Source organism: Dermochelys coriacea, chromosome 20 (assembly GCF_009764565.3).
Source record: "Dermochelys coriacea isolate rDerCor1 chromosome 20, rDerCor1.pri.v4, whole genome shotgun sequence".
In the NCBI taxonomy this organism is placed as follows: domain Eukaryota; kingdom Metazoa; phylum Chordata; order Testudines; family Dermochelyidae; genus Dermochelys; species Dermochelys coriacea.
In genome coordinates this window covers 18916865-18939218 of record NC_050087.2, presented here as the reverse complement: position 1 = coordinate 18939218, position 22354 = coordinate 18916865, and the positions used below count along the sequence as shown (strand labels likewise).

Genomic DNA, 22354 nt, shown 5'->3' with positions numbered 1-22354 from the left:
AATGTCCAGGTGTGTACATCGATGGAAATAAAAGCAAATATTATCCTTGAGGATTTCCTTTTCCTGACTGACTGCAGCAAACACCCGAATTATGATGGATTTCGAGCTCTTTAGGACAGGGGCACTGTCTCCTATGTGTTTGTACAGTGCCTAGCAAAATGGGGCTCTGATCTTGACTGAGGCTTCTGGGCATGACTGCAGTACAAAGAATCAATAAGTATTTTGTTTAGTAATTTATAATACATACCATTTTTTTTCCCCCTCCCACTGACTGCAATATGTCGTCCTTCCTCCAACATCCTAGCTGTTCAAATAGGTTAATTCAATTTGTACTTTCTTGGCAAGTGGGGTGGGGCTAAATGGGTGTTTTTCCCTTTGTCCCTGGGTTTGTTGACATTCCTACGTTGTTGTCTTGTTCCTTAGCACTCAGAACCATGCTGGCCTTTTTCTTCCTTCTGAATTAGTTTTCTTCTCCTCTGTGGTGGAGAATCTACAAGACCTTCAGATATTGACTTTTAAGAAAGCTTTGTCCTGTCACAACACTTGAGACCAGGAGAGGCAACTTTGTTGTCATTCCCTAGAACTGGGCTCCCCAGGGTGGAGGTTGGGGTTGAGGGCTGTTCTTCGCAGAGGGTCATTGGCTGTGGAATTTGCTCCCTCTTGTGGCTAATGATAGCTTGGATTTGATAGCCTTCAGGGTGCAAGGGGGGCCAATTTGTTAAATGATGCGATTATGAGGGTTTCTCTCTTGGTAGCAGTAAGGGATGGCTTGAAGTGATGTGTGTGGAGATTATTTAAAAAAAAGTTGTATGGCTACCAAATGCCATTGCGATAGGCACCAAGTCTTCAAATTAAATGAAACGTGTACACTTTCTACATGCAGTTAGTGCTGATTAGTTAGTCCCAGTTCCTGCTGAGAGCCAATTAATTACTCTGCAATTCTATTTTTAAAAATGACTGTTAAAAAGGAATCTTCTTACTCCATAGATTCCCTCATGTCTCATCAGAATTGTTTATTAAATTCCAGTCAGTCAACACCTGTACAACCCTCTGACTCCCAGTGCCTTGTGCTTTGTGTAGTCATTTTATACCTTTACAAAGTGTGCCATTAAGACCTGCATTTTCAAATCCACCCTATCTATCCCTCTTCTTCTAATGCCTTAAAATTCAAAGAGGTTAACGTTCAAGGCTCTGTTTTTGTGTGCTGAACAGCCAATAGATGTATTTACCTCTAGCTTTTCTGCTCTGTTGCCACGTGGAAGAAAATCTGGAGAGGAAAACAAGCCTAAACAAATTGCATATCATTTTTATTTTGGCATCAGTGATCTCATACAGTTCATTACAGAACTGCAGATCTTTAATTAATGATATGTAAATATATTATAATGATTGCATTTGCATATTGAGTGAGGTTTCAGTACCTTAGGTTGTGATGTATTTTAATTAAGGATTAATTAGAAATGATGGGAATTTCATTGGGCTTAGTATAATTATTTTACATTTTGATGAATATCTGGTGGGTGTTGTGCTGGGGAATGTATAATACCGTATTAGTGTATATGACAGCACCAGTTTAAAAGGCTTTATGATCCTGAAGGGTGTTTGTTAAAAGCATCCATAAAAATGATGGATGGATAGTGAAAGATTTGGGCATACTAAGCATGACTCAGACTTGTCCAGGCTTAGTAAAACATTGAATATGTGATAGTTAACTACATAAGCAGAATGGCAGAACATTTACTTAGAATAGTCTAGTTATCTGCTGGACAGATAGACAAAATGAATAAATTAGTCTTCATTTATATTTTGTATCAAAAACTAAAGTAGGAACCCATGAATTATATTTTTCTTTTAGTCACTCATCCTCTGATACTACATGGTAATTACCTTTAAGAGTACAGTACAACTTCTAGAAAAAATCCAACTATTCCCTCTTCTGTTCAATAAAGTCTTGAGACACAACCCCATAATAACCCTTGTTGGTTGTTGTACATCTTAGGGTTTTAAAATGCAGTATACACTAGTGTAGCTGCAACTTAAAAAAATGTGTTGATCTTTTTGTCCAGTTTGATATGTTGATCACTTATTAAGGTATTGATACAGTGATGAACAAATTGATCTAATTAGTATAGTGGTCCAGTGGGCTACCAAAAGGCAAAATATTGCTAACCCACCTCTAAACTGAAGTGACTGAACCAATCCACACAGTACCATATGGGGAAAATGATGTGGGATACCCATGTTTATTTGTGTGTGTATATAAATCTCTCCTCTGTTTTTCCACCAAATGCATCCGATGAAGTGAGCTGTAGCTCACGAAAGCTTATGCTCAAATAAATTTGTTAGTCTCTAAGGTGCCACAAGTACTCCTTTTCTTTTTGCAAATACAGACTAACACGGCTGCTACTCTGAAACCTGCCATGTTAATTTAGAAATTTGTGATTGTATTAGTGATTTTTTTTTTCTTTCTAATATTTGTGTGAGACTAGCTGTCTTTACTAGCTTTGGGAGATTGATCAGATTGGGCAAGCTCAAGCTAAACTTTTTGGTTTTTTGATTTGTCTCCATCAGAGAAAATAGTGCATCATCAATTGTCATTGCTTTTAATTAATCATTGTTTAATGACAATGAAAAAAGGGCTTTTTTTAGGGGGCTTTAAAGGTTCATTTGTGCTACAAATGTCCCTGATTTTGCAGAGGGAGGGGGCAGGGGAAGGAGCATATTGACTAGTGGTTTTTAATGCTTCAACTTTACTTCTGCCAAGTCCTGAAGGCTAGTGCTATCTTGAGGAGACCAAGATTGCTACTGGGGGCAGGGATGAGATTGGCCTGAACTTAAAAAAAAAAAAAAAAAAAAAAAAAAATCAAAAGTAAGAGGAGATTCACCTGTTTCTTAGCAGACTTTAAAATCCTGGTATTGTTCTTGTCTCTGTCATAGGCTTGAATTTGTTTAAAGAATCCTTAGCTTCTTTTTCTACTGCTCCAAACACTTCCTTTTTTTGATAGAAGACAAACCAGTACTAAATCCAGATGGTGTCAACTGAAATGACTTACAGGCAGCTTGTATTATCTAAATACCCTTCCACAAGCTGGATTTAATACCACCCTATAAAGTGGCTGTGCTGGTTATGGTTTTGTTCATCCAATCATCCTCTTCCAATCTTCCTCTTCCTCTACTGGCTCTAGAGGGTGGTTACATAAATGAATGCAGCTTTTGTTCTCGCTGATTTGAACAGGCTGCTACGTGCAGCCAATTCTTGGTTATGAATTCTTCAAATAGATAGTTTTGAATGAATCAGACATTTTTTATTAATACCAAAAGTAACTCAAATGTTAAAAGAAAAGCAGTACTTGTGGCACCTTAGAGACTAACAAATTTATTAGAGCATAAGCTTTCGTGAGCTACAGATCACTTCATTGGATGCATTCATCGGAAGTGAGCTGTAGCTCACGGAAGCTTATGCTCTAATAAATTTGTTAGTCTCTAAGGTGCCACAAGTACTGCTTTTCTTTTTGCGAATACAGACTAACACGGCTGCTACTCTGAAACCTGTCAAATGTTAAAGTAGTTGAAGAGGGATGTTGAAAGTATTAGGCCTAAAAATTGACCACCTATGACAGCTGCCCAGTGAAGGTCTGACTTTGAGGAGTTTAATTTAATGGCTTTATTTAACTATTAAAATATCTGATCTTTGGGGCAATTATATGTATAATTTAAGTGAATTTCAGTTAAACCAGGAGGAGTTTAAAATACAAGTTATGTAGTAGGCTTTTTTTTTAAAAAAAAAAAAAAAGCTCAGGTGTAATGCTTAGGTCTAATCAACTTGACAGTTTCATTAAATAAATATTTGACTTACCAGTGTAGAAGTGCAGCCTACAAAATGTTAGTGATAACTCCTCTCTACTTACTTGTGACTTACTCGAGTCAGCCAACTAAAGTCTTCCCTTGAGACTCTACAAACATTTCATACGTGTATTTCAACAGTTGACTTGAGATGAGCCTATGTGTAATTGATAACTAATGTCTAATTACTATAATTAGACAAGTGACAGAAAATTAAGCTGCAGCTGGGAGCTTGATGCTAGCACTGAGGCAGATTCTGATATGCAATATATACATATGGAAAAGGGTTTGGCAGAATTGCTTTCAAATGGTAAGCAAGACCCAAATATATCTGCTCCTCTTAATTGTATTCGTATGTACCAATCAAAATACTTTAATGTGAAATTTAGCCAAGATTAGTTAGCAAACGAACTCTGGCTCACTTGCCCATGTGGTTGCAGGCCCAATGGCCAACCCATAGTTCAGAACTATTTGGAAATGGAGAACTGGCATTTAAAAAAAACAAACTACGATTTTTTCCTCTTGTTTCCACATTACAAAAATATCTATTCAGTAATGGTGCTGTTAAAGGAATACTTTTGTGTATGATCTGCAGTAAAAATATGCTTTGTTTTAATTTCTGGTTAAAAATATGCAACAGTTTCCCTTCTTTACACTCCTTTAGCAGAATTCCCCACTCCTGTTTTAACAGAGATCATCTTTTCAGTTTGATTTTCATTTTCTTCTTTCTGTGGAACTGGTTTTGTTCTATTTTCCATGACTGAATCTTGGAACGAGAGGCCAAGGAGGGTGAATTATAGAAGTCAGAAGAACAGACTTGCTAGGTTGAAAACCTAGTGAGAGAGTAAAACAAAGTTGAGGACCATGAAACTGCTAGCTGTGGGTGGCAAGGCAGTGTTTGCTACATAAATGGTGTTTCACTATGCATATATGTATTTTAAAACCATTTAAAAGTGGAAAAAACTTTGCCCATTCTCTGGAGTTAATGCCAGTCTGTTTTGCCCAAGATTTTGTTTGAAACTCTTCAGTAAATACTCTGTTTTAAGACTGAATATGTAGTAGGGGAAGTACTGTATCTAGAGGAAATGGTGTATCCATATCAGTCTGTTACATATACTTTTTCTTTCTTGCAAAAATATAAGATGCAAAAATTAAGAACTGTTTTCTCTAGGTGATCTGAAAGGAATTCAGTACTATTTTCTGCTGTTGGAAGATGGTTGATTTTTTCTTTTCATAGAATCATAGAAGATTAGGGTTGGAAGAGACCTCAAAAGGTCATCTAGTCCACCCCCCCCCGCTCAAAGCAGGACCAGAACCAACCCCAACTAAATCATCCCAGCCAGGGCTTTGTCAAGCCAGACCTTAAAAACCTCTAAGGATGGAGATTCCACTACCTCCCTAGATAACCCATTCCAGTGCTTCACCACTCTCTTCTAGTGAAATTTGTTTTTCCTAATATCCAACCTAGACCTCCTGTACCGCAACTTGAGACCGGTACTCCTTGTTCTGTCATCTGCCACCACTGAAAACAGCTTAGCTCCATCCTCTTTAGAACCCCCCTTCAGGTAGTTGAAGGCTGCTATCAAATCCCCCCTCACTTTTCTCTTCTGCAGACTAAATAAGCCCAGTTCCCTTAGCTGCTCCTTATAAGTCATGTGCCCCTGGCCCCTAATCATTTTTATTGCCCTCTGCTGGAGTCTCTCCAATTTGTCCAAATCCTTTCTGTAAGTGGGGGCCCAAAACTTGATGCAATACTCTAGATGCGGCCTCACCAGTGCTGAATAGAGGGGAATAATCACTTCCCTCGATCTGCTGGCAATGCTCTTACTAATGTAGCCCAGTATGCCATTAGTCTTCTTGGCAACAAGGGCACACTGTTGATTCATATCCAGCTTTTCATCCACTGTAATCCCCAGGTCCTTTTCTGCAGAACTGCCGCTTAGCCGGTCGGTCCCCAGCCTGTAGCAGTGCATGGGATTCTTTCTTCCTAAGTACAGGAGTCTGCACTTGTCCTTGTTGAACCTCATCAGATTTCTTTTGGCCAAATCTTCCAATTTGTATAGGTCACTCTGGACCCTATCCCTACCCTCCAGCTTATCTACCTCTCCCCACATCTTGGTGTCATCCGCAAACTTGCTGAGGTGCAATCCATCCCATCATCAAGATCATTAATGAAGATGTTGAACAAAACTGACCCCAGGACCAACCCCTGGGGTACTCCGCTTGATACCGGCTGCCAACTAGACATTGAGCTGTTGATCACTTCCTGTTGAGCCTGATGATCTAGCCAGCTTTCTATCCACCATATAGTCCATTCATCCAATCCATACTACTTTAACTTGCTGGCAAGAATATTGTGGGAGATCGTATCAAAAGCTTTACTAAAGTCAAGGTATATCACGTCCACTGCTTTTCCCCATATCCACAGAGCCAGTTATTTCATCATAGAAGGCAATCAGGTTGGTCAGGCATGACTTGCCCTTGGTGAATCCATGTTGACTTTCTCTGATCTGCTTCCTCAACCCAAGTGCTTCAAAATGGATTCCTTGAAGACCTGCTCCATGATTTTTCCAGGGACTGAGGTGAGGCTGACGGGTCTGTAGTTCTCCAGATTCTCCTTCTTCCCTTTTTTAAAGATGGGCACCATATTTGCCTTTTTCCAGTCATTCGGGACCTCTCCCAATTGCCACAAGTTTTCTAAGATAATTACCAGTGGCTCTGCAATCACATCAGCCAACTCCCTCAGCACCCTCGGATGCATTGCATCGGGCCCCATGGTCTTGTGCATATTTAGCTTTTCTAAATAGTCCTTAACCTGTTCTTTCACCAGTGAGGGCTGCTCACCTCCTCCCCATACTGTGCTGCCAAGTGTAGCAGTCTGGGAGCTGACCTTGTCTGAAGACCAAGGCAAAAAAAGCATTGAGTACTTCAGTTTTTTCCAACTTTTGCTGGAGTTGTGTAACTTTAAAAAAAAAAAGTTAAGCAACTGAGGTTCAGTTGACATAATAGAACTATTTTTTATTAAAGACAATACTGTTATGTGGAGCAAGATTTATGGTTTATGGAGTAAGATCTTAAGGTTTTATGTTGACACCCTGGTCCTGTGTGCGTGCCCTTGCTCTACTTTTTTGCTAGCAAAGGCAGAAAGAATAGGTTCGGGGGGCACACTTAGGAGAACAGTTTGACTACATTGGCAGTTTAAGATGGTGTATTGTCTTCACTGTCTGTATGGTTTATAGTTTATGTATGGTTTGTAAAATATTGTGTGACTCGGCAAAAGTTAAAGGTTAATTTTTATTGTAGTATGCGTGTTTTCAGAATTGTGAATGTTGGCTTATGAATTTCTAATTGTAAACTAACCTGGATTTTTATTTATATTGTTTCAGTATTTTGTAATCTGTGAATGTTAAGTGTCAGTATACTTGTTAATCAGGATCCTGGCCTTGCCTACAGTGAAAGATGGTCCCTTTGCCCAACTGCTTCATAATTATGGTATCTCCTTCATCTTGAATCTATGTATTGTCCTCGATGTGTGAATATTATAGGATATCAAATCTCTGAAGCTTTGCAACCTTCAGTCATTTAACAAAAATTGTCTTGCACCTACTGTTCTTTGAGACTAAAAATTGTTGTTAACAAGCAAAGAGTTTGAATGAGAAATAATTGAAAAATGTTTGCGTACATATATTGCTCAATTGGCTCAACTGCCCTGCAAGCTCTTACTTAAAATGGAGATTGCCCCCAATCAGCTGTTGAGACAAAACACTGTTGGGAGAAGGAAATGATTATATATTTTTAAAATAAACATGTTTAAACAAACTACATATGTAGAAGCATGTAAGTTCATAAACGGCTCTAAAGCTTGGCTCTCTTGCAATTAGTAGAGACTTGTGTACAATTCAGACATAAGTATAGGACTGTTTTGGTGGTTTTAGACTATTCACAAAGTAATACCTCTAGGTCTGATTCTAATGGAAATTCAGAGGTGTCAGACTTGGTGACATAAAACAGACTAGGCAAAATTCATCCCTGTTGTACTGACTTCCATAGAGGTTTGTACTTTTGTGTCATTCTTTTCAGTTACATGTCTAGGAATAAAGCAATTGCCATGGTGTATCAGACCCAGTCCAGTATCCTGTCTCCAATGGTAGCCAGCACCAGATGCTTCTGAGGGGCCAATGGGGGCGTTAATCTGTTCCATGAAGTTCTCAACCTAACCTCTAATAGTTAGAGATTAGCCTAAGATTTAAAGCATGAGGTTAAGTCCCCTCCAACATTTTTTTTTAATGTTAATTACTATAACTCAGTATATTCTTGTTATACATATAAATGTACAATCTCTTTGAATTTTGGTAAATTCTTGGTCTTAGCAGCATCTTGTGAACTTTGAATTTGTCATCATTCAGCTTCATTAACTGTCTGATTTTTACTTGTACATAAAGACATTACTCTGTTAAAAATCTGAAGAGAATATAAATAAATCACCAGAGTTAAAGCTGACTTTTTCCCTACTTTGGAAATAACCTGTTGATCCCTGTTTATATTTATCTAGTGTTAAGTATTCGCGGTATTCAGGAGGAAGATCCCCCCGATGCTCAACTAATGAGACTAGATAACATGTTGCTGGCAGAGGGTGTCTCCGGGCCGGAGAAAAGAGGAAGAGGAGGACCTACGACTGTAGCAGCAACATCAGGTGGCTGTCCAAATGACAATAGCATTGAACACTCTGACTACAGGGCCAAGCTGTCACAGATCCGACAGATATACCACTCTGAGCTAGAGAAATATGAACAGGTGATCTTTCTGCATGGAAGAGTTTTTATCATCTCAATTTAAAAAAAATAACCGTTTTTCCTTTGCTGTTGGTTGTAAGCGCAGAACAGGGAGTATAATCTATTCATATAAATGAAAGGATGGCAAATTCAATTAAAAATCTTTCAGCTCACTATGTTAGAATAAGACTAAAATGAAAGGACTTTTGACATTCATTAACTTGCCTAGTCTGATGTCTAAGATAACTGAAAGATTATACTTGTTGCAATACTTAAGAGGAAATAGAGGAGTAAAGCTAAACGTGAATTAAAATATTCTGGATTTATTCACTTACTGGGGAAATTAAACTGAACTTTAGGGGTACTTTATTGTGTGTTGATTTAATTTATTTTCAGGCGTGCAGTGAGTTCACCACCCATGTTATGAACCTTCTCAGAGAACAGAGTAGAACAAGGCCAATTTCACCAAAAGAAATTGAGCGCATGGTGAACATAATCCATGGCAAATTCAGCACTATCCAGATGCAGCTGAAACAGAGCACATGTGAGGCAGTGATGATCTTGCGCTCACGATTTCTTGATGCAAGGTAATAAACAAGCACAACCCACAATAGCAACAGCTATTGGCTCTGACCACATTTTCTGATGTTTGCTTGGTGCCAGTAATTATAAAACCGTTATAATGCCTGTATTTACAACCTTGAACTAGTATAAATATCTTTAAATACATACCACCCGGTCGTGTGTTATGAAGTATGCTTAGTTATCATTTAATATACAATCTTTAATAGCTATTAAAGTCTGTCTTGTGTATTTGCTGAAACAATATAGAGTAGATTTCAGAGGAGATGAGACAAATCCTTGTAGTATGTTCTTTAACTCTTTTTAGCAGGAAGAATAACTATTGTGTATTTACAGGCGTAAACGGCGTAACTTCAGCAAACAGGCAACAGAAGTACTGAATGAATATTTTTATTCTCACCTGAGTAATCCTTACCCCAGTGAAGAAGCCAAAGAAGAGCTAGCGAAGAAGGGTGGCATCACAGTCTCGCAGGTATACAGTGCTTTATTTGAAATTGCTCTCATTGTAAAGATGCTTTTTTATTTTAATAGTGTGTTTTTTGTAAAATATCAATAGTCCTCTGTGATTAGGAGACTTGTAGTTAAACTCTCATGGTTCATTATTACCACCTATTATGGTGAAAGATGCTTTTATGCATCCTAGATTTTGTTAGGCTGTATGGCAAATTTTCCCCTCTAACCTTAGTTTAAGAGTTACCTCTGGTGGTAGCCTCAATAACTACTAGGAGATCATGATAGTTTGGTCAAGTACTGACAGGGATGTTTTTCTAGGTCTCCAACTGGTTTGGTAACAAGAGAATCCGGTACAAAAAAAATATGGGGAAGTTCCAGGAAGAGGCTAACATTTATGCAGCAAAAACAGCCGTGGATGCAACAAATGTGGTGGCCCAGGGTAACCAGGCAAACTCCCCATCAACACCAAATTCTGGTAAGTAAGAACCCCAGTAAGGAAAAGCTGCCTCTAAAATGTGGTATTTCTCGTGTTCCTGCTTTGAGAAGCCTCTATAGTCCAGAGCCAGAGGCTTCTCATTCTCGTTGCAAATGGCCCTCCTAGTCTATACCACAGTGTCAGAGCACCACAAAGGATAAGAGCCTGTGTATGTGTACTGATACTTCCGACTAATCATATGGACATGTTAAAGATACACTTGAAATTCATTAATTCTAGCCTTCCTAATCTGTCCCACATAATTTGTGCATTCCTGACCACATCTGTCTCCTCAGGAAAAAAAAAATTAGTAGCGAATACTATAGGGAAGCCTCATATTATACTCCTGAGGGCATTATGCACCAAAAAATTAAATTCTGCACACAATATTTTAAAATTCTGCAAATTTTATTGCAAATAGGGAGCACAGACCACTGGCTGCACAGAGGTGGGAGAGCATTGCACCACATCCCACTCCAGAGACACAGACTTAGTGGTGTGGTTGCACCCAACCCTGACACAGCACAAGGACTGAGCCTGCCCCAGAAACACCCCAGGGCACTGCCCCTCCATGCCAGGTGCACCAGGTGTGGGCAGGCAAGCTCAGCAAGGCAGGATGCAAGTGTGGAGGGGCTTAGTGTGGGGAGTCTAGGTGTGGGTTGAGAGGGTTCTGGGAGGGGCACTCTGGGTGCAAGCAGCTCAATGGGGGATCTGGGTGTGGGGGGATCTGGATGCACAGGGGCTTGTTGAGGGGGGTTCTGGGTGAAGTGATAGGACTCTGCAGGGGGGTTTGAGTGAAGGTGGTTGGGGCTTAGCGGGGGAGGTCTGGGTGTGGGGGGGATAGAGCTCAGCAGGGGGAGTCTGTGTAGAGAGCTCAGTGGGGGGGTCCAGATGCTGGGGGAATAGGGCTCAGTGGGGTGGGGATCCAAGTGCAGCTGGTTGTGGCTTGTACTGGTGAGGATCTGGGTGCTGGTGGCTCATTGAGGTGGTCCAGGGGGAATGGGACTCGTGTAGGGGGGTGAGGCTCAGTGGGAGGGTTTGTGTATGAGGGGGTCTGGATGCACAGGGGCTGGGCGGATGTGGGAACAGCTCCCTTTACTGTGATCCCTTCCCCTGCAGCTGAGGACTGATGGGTGCAGGAAGCATGGGGGCGGGGGAGAAATCTGGGGGTGGGTCTGACATGGCCCTGAATGCTGTGCAGGGGGAGGATGGGACTTCCTCTTTCCAGCCTAGCCAGAACTAGCAGCTGAGCCCAGCACAGAGTAGGAGCCACCAGCCGAATCTTTCCCGATCCCACCCCCTGCCCCACAGTGATTTACCTCTCTGCCGGCTGTCTGGGCACCTGAAACACACTGCTGGGGAGGGTTGCATGACGGCTTTTGTGGCTTCATAAGAACATAAGAGTGGCCATACTGGGTCAGACCAAAGGTCCATCCAGCCCAGTATCCTGTCTACCGACAGTGGCTAATGACAGGTGCCCTAGACGGAGAGAAACTAATGGGTAATGATCGAGTGATCTCTCTCCTGCCATCCATCTCCGCCCTCTGACAAACAGAGGCTGGGGACACCATTCCTTACCCATCCTGGCTAATAGCCATTAATGGACTTAACCTCCATGAATTTATCCAGTTCTCTTTTAAACCCTGTTATAGTCCTAACCTTCACAACCTCCTCAGGCAAGAAGTTCCACAGGTTGACTGTGTGCTGAGTGAAGAATGTCCTTTTATTTGTTTTAAACCTGCTACCCATTAATTTCATTTGGTGGCCCCTAGTTCTTATATTATGGGAACAATTAAATAACTTCCTTATTCACCTTCTCCACACCATTCATGATTTTATAGACCTCTATCATATCCCCCCCCCCCTTACTCTCCTCTTTTCCAAGCTGAAAAGTCCTAGCCTGTTTGTTCTCTCCTCAAATGGGACCCATTCCAACCCCCTAATAATTTTAGTTGCCCTTTTCTGAACCTTTCCTAATGCTCGCATATCTTTTTTGAGATGAGGGGACCACATCTGTATGCAGTATTCAAGATGTGGGCATACCATGGATTTATACAAAGGCAATAAGATATTCTCCGTCTTATTCTCTATCCCTTTTAAAATTATTCCCAACATCCCATTTGCTTTTTTGACTGCCGTTGCACACTTCATGGACATCTTCAGAGAACTATCCATGATGACTCCAAGATCCTTCTTCTGATTAGTTGTTGCTAAATTAGCCCCCATCATATTTGTACATTAAATTTCATTTGCCATTTTTGTTGCCCAATCACTTAGTTTTGTGAGATCTTTTTGAAGTTCTTCAGTCTGCTTTTGTCTTTTAACTATCTTGAGCAGTTTAGTATCTGCATACTTTGTCACCTTACTGTTTACTGTTTTCTCCAGATCATTTATAAATTGGTTGAATAGGATTGGTCCTAAGACTGATGCTTGGGGGGAACACCACTAGTTATCCCTCTCCATTCCGAAAATTTACCATTTATTCCTACCCTTTGTTCCCTGACTTTTAACCAGTTCTTAATCCATGAAAGGATCTTCCTTCTTATCCCATGACAACTTAATTTACCTAAAAAGAAAAGGAGTACTTGTGGCACCTTAGAGACTAACAAATTTATTTGAGCATAAACTTTCGTGAGCTACAGCTCACTTCATTGGATGCATTCGGTGGAAAATACAGTAGGGAGATTTACACACACACACACACACAGAGAGAGAGAGAGAACATGAAACAATGGGTATTACCATACACGCTGTAAGGAGAAAGAAAAGGAGTACTTGTGGCACCTTAGAGACTAACAAATTTATTTGAGCATAAGCTTTCGTGAGCTACAGCTCACTTCATCGGATGCATCAACAAATACATCCGATGAAGTGAGCTGTAGCTCACGAAAGCTTATGCTCAAATAAATTTGTTAGTCTCTAAGGTGCCACAAGTACTCCTTTTCTTTTTGCGAATACAGACTAACACGGCTGCTACTCTGAAACCTGTCACTGTAAGGAGAGTGATCACTTAAGATGAGCTATTACCAGCAGGTAGAGGGGGTGGGGGGAAGGAAGAAAACCTTGTGGTGGTGATCAAGGTGGGCCATTTCCAGCAGTTGACAAGAACGTCTGAGGAACAGTGGGGGGAGGGGGGCGGGGAAATAGTTTTACTTTGTGTAATGACCCATCCACTCCCAGTCTCTATTCAAGCCTAAGTTAATTGTATCCAGTTTGCAAATTAATTCCAATTCAGCAGTCTCTCATTGGAGTCTGTTTTTTGACGTGTGTTTTTTTTGTTTTTGTTTTTTGTTTTTGTTGTTGAATAGCAGCCACTCTCAGGTCTGTAATCGAGTGACCAGAGAGATTGAAGTGTTCTCCGACTGGTTTTTGAATGTTATAATTCTTGATGTCTGATTTGTGTCCATTTATTCGACTGTCCAGTTTGACCAATGTACATGGCAGAGGGGCATTGCTGGCATATATCACATTGGTAGGTGTGCAGATGAACGAGCCTCTGATAGTGTGGCTGATGTGATTAGGCCCTATGATGGTGTCCCCTGAATAGATATGTGGACAGAGTTGGCAACAGGCTTTGTTGCAAGGATAGGTTCCTGGGTTAGTGGTTCTGTTTGGTTGCTGGTGAGTATTTGCTTCAGGTTGGGGGCCTGTCTGTAAGCAAGGACTGGCCTGTCTCCCAAGATCTGTGAGAGTGATGGGTTGTCTTTCAGGATAGGTTGTAGATCCTTGATGCAATGGAGAGGTTTTAGTTGGGGGCTGAAGGTGATGGCTAGTGGCGTTGTGTTTTCTTTGTTGGGCCTGTCCTGTAGTAGGTGACTTCTGGGTACTCTTCTGGCTCTGTCAATCTGTTTCTTCACTTCAGCAGGTGGGTATTGTAGTTGTAAGAATGCTTGATAGAGATCTTGTAGGTGTGTCTCTGTCTGCGGGGTTGGAGCAAATGCGGTTGTATCGTAGAGCCTGGCTGTAGACAATGGATCGTGTGGTGTGATCTAGGTGAAAGCTGGAGGCATGTAGGTAGGAATAGTGGTCAGTAGGTTTCTGGTATAGGGTGGTGGTTATGTGACCATCGCTTATTAGCACCGTAGTGTCCAGGAAGTGGATCTCTTGTGTGGACTGGTCTAGGCTGAGGTTGATGGTGGGATGGAAATTGTCGAAATCCTGGTGGAATTCCTCAAGGGCTGCTTTTCCATGGGTCCAGATGATGATGATGATGATGTCATCAATGTAGCGCAAGTAGAGTAGGGGCATTAGGGGACAAGAGCTGAGGAAGTGGTGGTCTCAGTCAGCCATAAAAACGTTGGCCTACTGTGGGGTCATGCGGGTACCCATCGCAGTGTCGCTGATTTGAAGGATCTACAACCTATCCCGAAGGATGACCCATCACTCTCACAGATCTTGGGAGACAGGCCAGTCCTTTCTTACAGATAGCCCCCCAACCTGAAGCAAATACTCACCAGCAGCCACACAACAGAATCACTAACCCAGGAACCTATCCTTGCAACAAAGCCCATTGCCAACTCTGCCTACATATCTATTCAGGGGACACCATCATAGGGCCTAATCACATCAACCACGCTATCAGAGGCTCATTCACCTGCGCATCTACCAATGTGATATATGCCATTATGTGCCAGCAATGCCCCTCTGCCATGTACATTGGTCAAACTGGACAGTCTCTATTTAAAAGAATAAATGGACACAAATCAGACATCAAGAATTATAACATTCAAAAACCACTCGGAGAACACTTCAATCTCTGGTCACTCGATTACAGACCTGAGAGTGGCTGCTATTCAACCAAAAAAAAAAAAGTGTCAAAAACAGACTCCAAGGAGAGACTGCTGAATTAGAATTAATTTGCAAACTGGATACAATTAATTTAGGCTTGAATAGAGACTGGGAGTGGATGGGTCATTACACAAAGTAAAACTATTTCCCCCCTCCCCCCGTTCTCAGATGTTCTTGTCAACTGCTGGAAATGGCCCACCTTGATTATCACCACAAAAGGTTTTCTTCCTTCCCCCCCCACCCCCACCCCCTCTACCTGCTGGTAATAGCTCATCTTAAGTGATCACTCTCCTTACAGTGTGTCGGGTTTCAGAGTAGCAGCTGTGTTAGTCTGTATTCGCAAAAAGAAAAGGAGTACTTGTGGCACCTTAGAGACTAACAAATTTATTAGAGCATAAGCTTTCGTGAGCTACAGCTCACTTCATCTTACTGTGTGTGTGTGTGTGTGTGTGTGTGTGTGTGTGTTACCCATTGTTTCATGTTCTATGTGTGTATATAAATATCCCCACTGTATTTTCCACTGAATGCCCCGGATGAAGTGAGCTGTAGCTCACGAAAGCTTATGCTCAAATAAATTTGTTAGTCTCTAAGGTGCCACAAGTACTCCTTTTCTTTTTGCGACTATAGACTAACACGGCTGCTACTCTGAACTCTTAATTTACCTAAGAGCCTTTGGTGAGGGACCTTGTCAAAGGCTTTCTGGAAATCTAAGTACACTGTGTCCACTGGATCCCCCTTGTCCACAGAGTTCTTTGAGGGAGTCAACAAACAACATAATAGTTTAGTAAGACATGATCTCCCTTTACAGCAGGGGTGGGCAAACTTTTTGGCCCGAGGGCCACATCTTGCTGTGAAACTGTATGGAGGGCGGGTAGGGAAGGCTGTGCCCCCCAAACAGCCTGGCCCCGCCCCTTCCCGGGACCCTGTCCCTTGACCGCCCCCCTCAGAACCCCCAACCCCCCCGTGCTCCGCTACCCCAGACTGCCCCAACCCCTATCCACACCCCTGCCCCCTGATAGGCTCCCTGGACTCCCACACCTATCCTGTCTCCTGACTGCCCCCCAGGACCACCTACTCGTGGCCGTGCACACGCCGCCGCCTCCTTACCATGCCGCTCAGAGCGGCAGGAGCTCGCAGCTGTGCTGCCCGTGCTGTGGTGTGACTGCAGGGGAGGGGCTGGGGACTAGCCTTACCGGCCAGAAGCTCAGGGGCCTGGCAGGACGGTCCTGTGGGCCATAGTTTGCCCACCTCTGCTTTACAGAAACCATGTTGACTTTTGTGCAACAATTTATGTTCGCAATTTAAGGCTTCCCTTTGCTTCCCCTCAGAATGCATTTTTCTGTGGGGGACATTAATTCTGGGCATGTGCAGTGGTGCAGAATTCCCCCCAGGAGTAATATTACCGACAGATATTAACCAAGAACTAAGTATTTATTACTTTAAAAGTTATACTACAGAAGGCTTACTAAGATGTTGCAGTACAAAATATTTCATACGTCAAATCCAAGTTAAATGTGTCAAATGGTGATCCATTATCTTTAGATATTTCGTTTGCTTACTTGGGCAATTTCAATAGACCAGTGAGACTTCCCATCAGCAATGCACATTAGTGTGGCTTTACTGAAGATTGTCAAAGGAAAAACCTGAAGAAGTGTTTTTGCATCAGGGAGTTACCATCACCTCCTTTCAGACGCGACTAGAGGAGTGGAAAAACTAGATCCATTTTATAATGTTGGAGGTTTAATTTGGTGGTTTAAAAATAAAAAGATATTACCGCTCTCCTCTTTACAAATGTGCCCTTTGCAGGGTTGTCACACTATCATGTGACATGAGAGGTGTGTTTTATGGAGGATTATATCCAGAGCCTAATTTGTAATGAAAGAGGTGCCAGGGCTCAAGCTATGTCTAATCTAACCTAACCTAAAACATTCATAACTGATGCAGCAAGCCCATATGTGCCAAAACTATGAACTGCCAAGCCCAGAGATGCTGGGGCTCGGCCCTGACACACATTAAACACTGGTTATATTTCGTAGACCCAGGTGTGTGTATCATTCCTCCCACCAATGTGTTATACCTTCAGGACCAGATCCTTGGCCCCCCACCCCCCCTCTAATTTTTTCTATTGGAAGCTGCTCACAGGGCAACCACAGGGAATTCCCAGGGGGCATGAAGCCATGGGGGAGGGGACATGGTGGCTTGCATGCCAGCAATCCCTAGCTAGCAGAATGGTCCTTAGGGAAATGCTGCTGTTGGCATTGCTGCTCTGCATTGGGGATGAGTGCAGAACGCTTTTGAAGCTGAGTCTCAGAAATGTGCATAAAACCGCCTTTCTACCTCTTACCTCCACACTTGGGTCTTGCACTGAATGATGCTTAGCCAGACCCAAGGATTGGCCTTTTTATCTCTGTTCATGTTAATTGGAGTTTTGTTTTGAACACCTATTAACTTAATTACTTAATTTGAATTCTAGGTTGTAGATGAGGGGCCAGATTGTGAAAGGTATTTAGGTAACTAAAGATGCAGATAAGTGGCCTGTTGGGATTTTCAGAAGCATCCTGATGCTGAATGCCCATTAACTTCAATGGCAAATTTGGCACCTGGATGCTTCTGAAAAATCCCAGCAGGCACCTGTCTACATCTTTAGATGCCTAAATACCTCTGAAAATCTCAAGTGCAGCCCATGTTTTAGTAATCTCTGTATCATGCCTTCTTTAAAATGGTGTATCCTTAATACTTACCAAACAGGGGACCGTGTATCATGGACCAGATGGCTTGTCTTTTGCGAATAAAGAGAGTACTTTCATCAGTTTTTCTCTTGTATAACCTTTATTCACTTTCTGAAGGCATATACTTGCCCTGGATATCTTTTGGCAGTGTTTGAAAGTTGTCTTTTTTGTATGTATAATCTTTTTTTTCAAGTTTTCCTTCAAACTTAAGATAATGTAATATTTCTGCTTTAGAAGAGAGAGCCAAACAGTTTCTGTGCATTTGGCTAAATTCTATTCTTGCTTTTTTTTCAGGTTCCTCTGGCTCTTTTAAGATGACAAATTCTGGAGATTCATTTATAAACTTGCAGTCACTGACTTCCTATCAGAGCTCCCCAGTGGGAGCCAATGTGCAGTCACAGGTAGGCGTGTGGGAGAACTGACACATAGCTTCGTCAACAAGGCAAATGTCTCATTTGGTACATCTCATTTGTATATGGATGCAAATAGATTCAAATTTGTAAAATAACTGGTTTTGCACATTCAGTATTCACATACTTTAATGAGGATACAGTAGTGATTTCTCCCCCCTCCTTCCCCCCAATCTCTCCTGTATTAGAACAGTACTCTATTGGTTAGATTTCAAGGAATGATTAAAGTTGAACAAAGTTGGGTTTTTTAATGTGGAATTTGGAGATGGGCGGGGAACCCTTCAAGGACTCTCTTGAACTTTGGATTTATAAACTCTAAACTTGGGGCCTAAATTGATCTAAAAGTGATCCCATGTATCACAGAAGATTAGAGTTGGAAGAGACCTCAGGAGGTCATCTAGTCCAACCGCCTGCTCAAAGCAGGACCAAGCCCAACTAAATCATCTCAGCCAGGGCTTTATCAAGCGGGGCCTTAAAAACCTCTAAGGATGGAGAGTCCACCACCTCCCTAGATAACCCATTCCAGTGCTTCACCACTCTCAGTGAAATGGTTTTTCCTAATATCCAACCTAGACCGCCCATGCTGCAACTTGAGACCATTACTCTTTGTTCTGTCATCTGCCACCACTGAGAACAGCCTAGCTCCATCTTCTTTGGAACCCCCCCCCCCTTCAGGTAGTTGAAGGCTGCTATCAAATCCCCCCCCCTCACTTTTCTCTCCTTTGTAGAGAAAACAGAGCCATGAAGGCAATTCCTTTCATACAAGAAAACCACTTGAGAGGTGCAAGTTAAAAGTATTTGGCCCTCTACATTTTTCCTTGCCACATGCTCTAGGCATTAGAATGCTGTGTTACCACACCACTACATTTCTTATCAGACTATTTCCCTTGTTGTCACGGAGTCCCTGGGCGATGCTCTGGAACTGCTCCCCATGAAGCCAGTCAGGATTCTGATGAAGTCTCCTTTCAGTGAGGAGGCTGTCTTCAGGGCAAGAAGCTCACATGGCTTCCACCTTCCTGGGTCTGACCTTGGAGCATTCAGCATCCTCTGCCCCTCTGTGCGCTTCCCACACTGAGTCTGCCCAGGCAGGGTCCTTGGGAAGCCAGAGGGTCCTGCACCCCAACTTCGCAGTCAGACGTGACTCTTAACCAGCCAGTAAAACAGAAGGTTTATTAGATGACAGGAACGTGATCTAAAACAAAGCTTGTAGGTGCAGAGAACAGGAGCCCTCAGCTGGGTCCATTTTGGGGGGCAGTGAGCCAGACAACCGTGTCTGCACTTCACTCCATGTCCCCAGCCAGCCCCCAACTGACTCCCACTCCAGCCCCCCCTCCTCTGGGCTTTGTCCCTTTCCCGGGCCAGGAGGTCACCTGATTCCTTTGTTTTCCAACTCTTTAGCTATCATCTTGCAGGGGGGAAGGGCCCAGGCCATCAGTTGGCCAATGCTCTGTCTCCTGGCATTTATGTTCACTGGCCCTTTCCTCTGCAACAATTACACCCCCTTATCCCACCACCTAGAGACTTAAGAACTGCATGGGGAAACTGAGGCATCCCTACAGTATTCAGAGGAAACATTAAGAACAGTCGCACTTGTTAATCCCATCCCATATGTGGTCTTGTTACAGATGGATTCCTTACATCATGTCATACACCAGACAGGAAGATATGACACCATTGTGGGGAATCCTTTGTATACGACGCAGCGCATTGATGTAAGGAGCTTGATTTCACTTTCAGTAGATAAGTGAATTTTTTTTAGCAGGAATTAGAGAATGAATTTCTTATTGCATACTATCCCTTTGTGTCTTAACATAGTTATAAATTGCTGTTTGTTTATAAAAAGGTGATTTCCAGAATCTAGTGGTCTTCTGCTATTCCTGCTCTATCCCCCAGCCACTAAATGATTGCCTGTGTAGCTATAGGGACTGGCTAGCCTCTAAGTTATTCCAATGGAAAGGCTATTGTCTAAGACAGAGGTCTGCAAAGTGTGGGGCGTGCCCACCCCTACAGCAGTGTGGAGGGATGCCTGGGTGGGGTATGGTAGGGCCTGGGCCAGTCTCCACGGGGGTAGGAAGGGAGCATCACCCAGCTCCTCCCTTGCCCCAGCTCTGCTCTTGTCCCATACTCAGTTGCATCCCTGGCCTCCAGTGCTGCGCCTGGCCCTGTCCCCAACCTCAGTGTGGCTCCAATCCTGGGCCCGCACCAGCTCCCAGCCTTTGCCATGGTTCTGTTCCTGGCCTGGGGATGAGGCTGGGGGCAAAGCTGGGGATGGACCCGTACCTGGCTGCAGGCCCAGATGCTGGCCCCTGCCTCTACCCCGGTATCTTCCCCAACCCCACCTCCGAGCCCCAGCCCTACTCCAACCCTGGCTCTGGAGGGAGGTGGGGGCATTAAAAGTTTGGGGACCACTGGTCTTAGCTGTATTGCTTTTAAAAAAAAAAAAATCCAGTGGGCTATAAAGGAAATGGCATGCTGAGACCCCCTTGCTGACCCTGGCACTAGCATTTTCCTTGGCTTATGAGAAATTCCTATCTGGAACACACTGCTTTACAAGCACAACAAACTTCATATCAGTCTCAGGCTAGCTAATGACCTGTAAATGTTAGATTCTCCTGTGTGTTTTTGTTTTTTGTTTTTTAATTTTGCTTGGAATGTTCTTTACTGGGGGTGGAGAGAAGAGGCCTGATGTAGCAAAGAGGTTAATGCACCCATCTTTCCACTTCTGGAGATGCAGTTAAAATGCAGGCATGGGTCACAAGTGAGGTTTTGGTGTCATGTCCTAGTCTCAGATTCATGCATATTAGTGTCTCTATCTGGAATAGAAGAGCAGCTGGTGTGGTGCAAGTGATGAGGTACACTTGCACAGAAGAGGTGTGTGCTGGAGGAGCTTTCGCAGCACGTCTGCACTGAGCCCTGTTCTAGTTGTTTAATTCCTCACTTTCACAAGCACAAAACTGTTCTATTGAAATGTAGAAATATGATGATTAAAATGCTTTATCTTTTGGATGCAAGTAACATCTTCAGGGTTTAATGACAATAGTTTTATCCCCTGTTCAGGCTAATGGCAGCTGGCAGGACGCTACCACCCCTTCATCAATCACTTCACCTGCTGGAGACCCTGGAAGTGTTAATTCGGATGCGTCTAATTAAGTTTTTAGGACCTATTGATGAGAGGAAAGAGGTCATTAGTGTAATTTGTCAATGTTGCTCTCTTGCCAATACTATTGTTTATACAACTTGACACACAGCTAATTACCTCAGAAAAACCCTGGAACCAATAGAAGATTGTGATCACAGTGATACCTCTCTACCTCTCAGCATGACACAGTTGAGTTCTTTTTACTTCTGCCCACTGGGATGTGAAATTGTTTTAAAAGAACTTGCTTCATTTTCCTAACCAAATTCATTTTTTAAATATCAATTTTATGGTAATCTGAAAGTATCTCTTCTAAGACTTGGCATTTGTCTCAGATTTTCCAGTTAAAGTTGACTTATTTTAATTTCCATAAGTTTTTTTACTATGAAATTTCTGTTCTAGTTGATAGTTACTAACAATTAAACTCCCTGTATTGTAATTGTACGCGTTCTCTGTATTGTAATTTTGTATAGGAAAACAAACTTTTTTCTTTTTTCTTAACTCATTCATTCTGAACTAATTAACCAGAACAGAACATTGCTTTACCAAAACTTTCATTGGACTTTGCTACTGAATAGGAACTTCCATCTTTTGTGTCATTTCATGTAGTTCTAATTTAATGTCTAGTGTAAACTCAGACTTCGCTGTGAATAGATTTTGTGCATTTATGAAAATGTTAATACAAAGTCCTCATTTTCAGTTGAAATTTTATCAAAGATAATAAACTTCCAAAGCCTTTTTCCTTCCTGCCTTTTCATGAGCCTCCCCTCATCCTTATGGGCTTGCTGGTTAGTAGCAGCTTAATGCAGCCATTTTGACAGGGCAGAAACCTCACTATATATGAATGCAAAAACAACCCATGCACCATTACTCAAAACAGTGTTTGCTAAAACTACCTGTGACATCTGCCAGGGTACAGTCCTGATCGTAGGACAGCTATGCCCCCTTAATTCTCCATTCCGGTGTACGCTATGCCCTGCTTTGCTGTGTGAGCTGCCACTCTGCCCACTTACCCCAGCCTTTACCAGAGTGCTATGCCCAGCCACTCTTGAATTATATATGGGCAACACCTGCATATCCCTAGTTCCAGCCTTGTATCCCAGAAATGTACCATCTTGTACTGTTTGGTTACTGAGTAATACAAGCTCATAAAGTCTCATTTTAAC

The 22354-nt window shown here is 42.4% G+C and overlaps 1 protein-coding gene across 3 annotated transcripts in view; it reads left to right on the top strand.

Annotated features, from left to right (window-relative positions):
- PBX4 (PBX homeobox 4) overlaps nucleotides 1-21930 on the top strand; it is a 49589-nt gene extending 27659 nt beyond the window's left edge. For all 3 annotated transcript variants that reach the window (XM_038379063.2, XM_043506959.1, XM_038379062.2), the window contains exons 3-9: nucleotides 8396-8637; nucleotides 9012-9202; nucleotides 9534-9669; nucleotides 9969-10125; nucleotides 17937-18043; nucleotides 19678-19764; nucleotides 21110-21930. In XM_038379063.2, the coding sequence (XP_038234991.1) occupies nucleotides 8396-8637; nucleotides 9012-9202; nucleotides 9534-9669; nucleotides 9969-10125; nucleotides 17937-18043; nucleotides 19678-19764; nucleotides 21110-21202 (1013 nt within the window). In that variant the 3' untranslated portion in view covers nucleotides 21203-21930. The remainder of the gene's footprint in view (nucleotides 1-8395; nucleotides 8638-9011; nucleotides 9203-9533; nucleotides 9670-9968; nucleotides 10126-17936; nucleotides 18044-19677; nucleotides 19765-21109) is intronic.
- The last annotated feature ends 424 nt before the right edge of the window (nucleotides 21931-22354 follow it).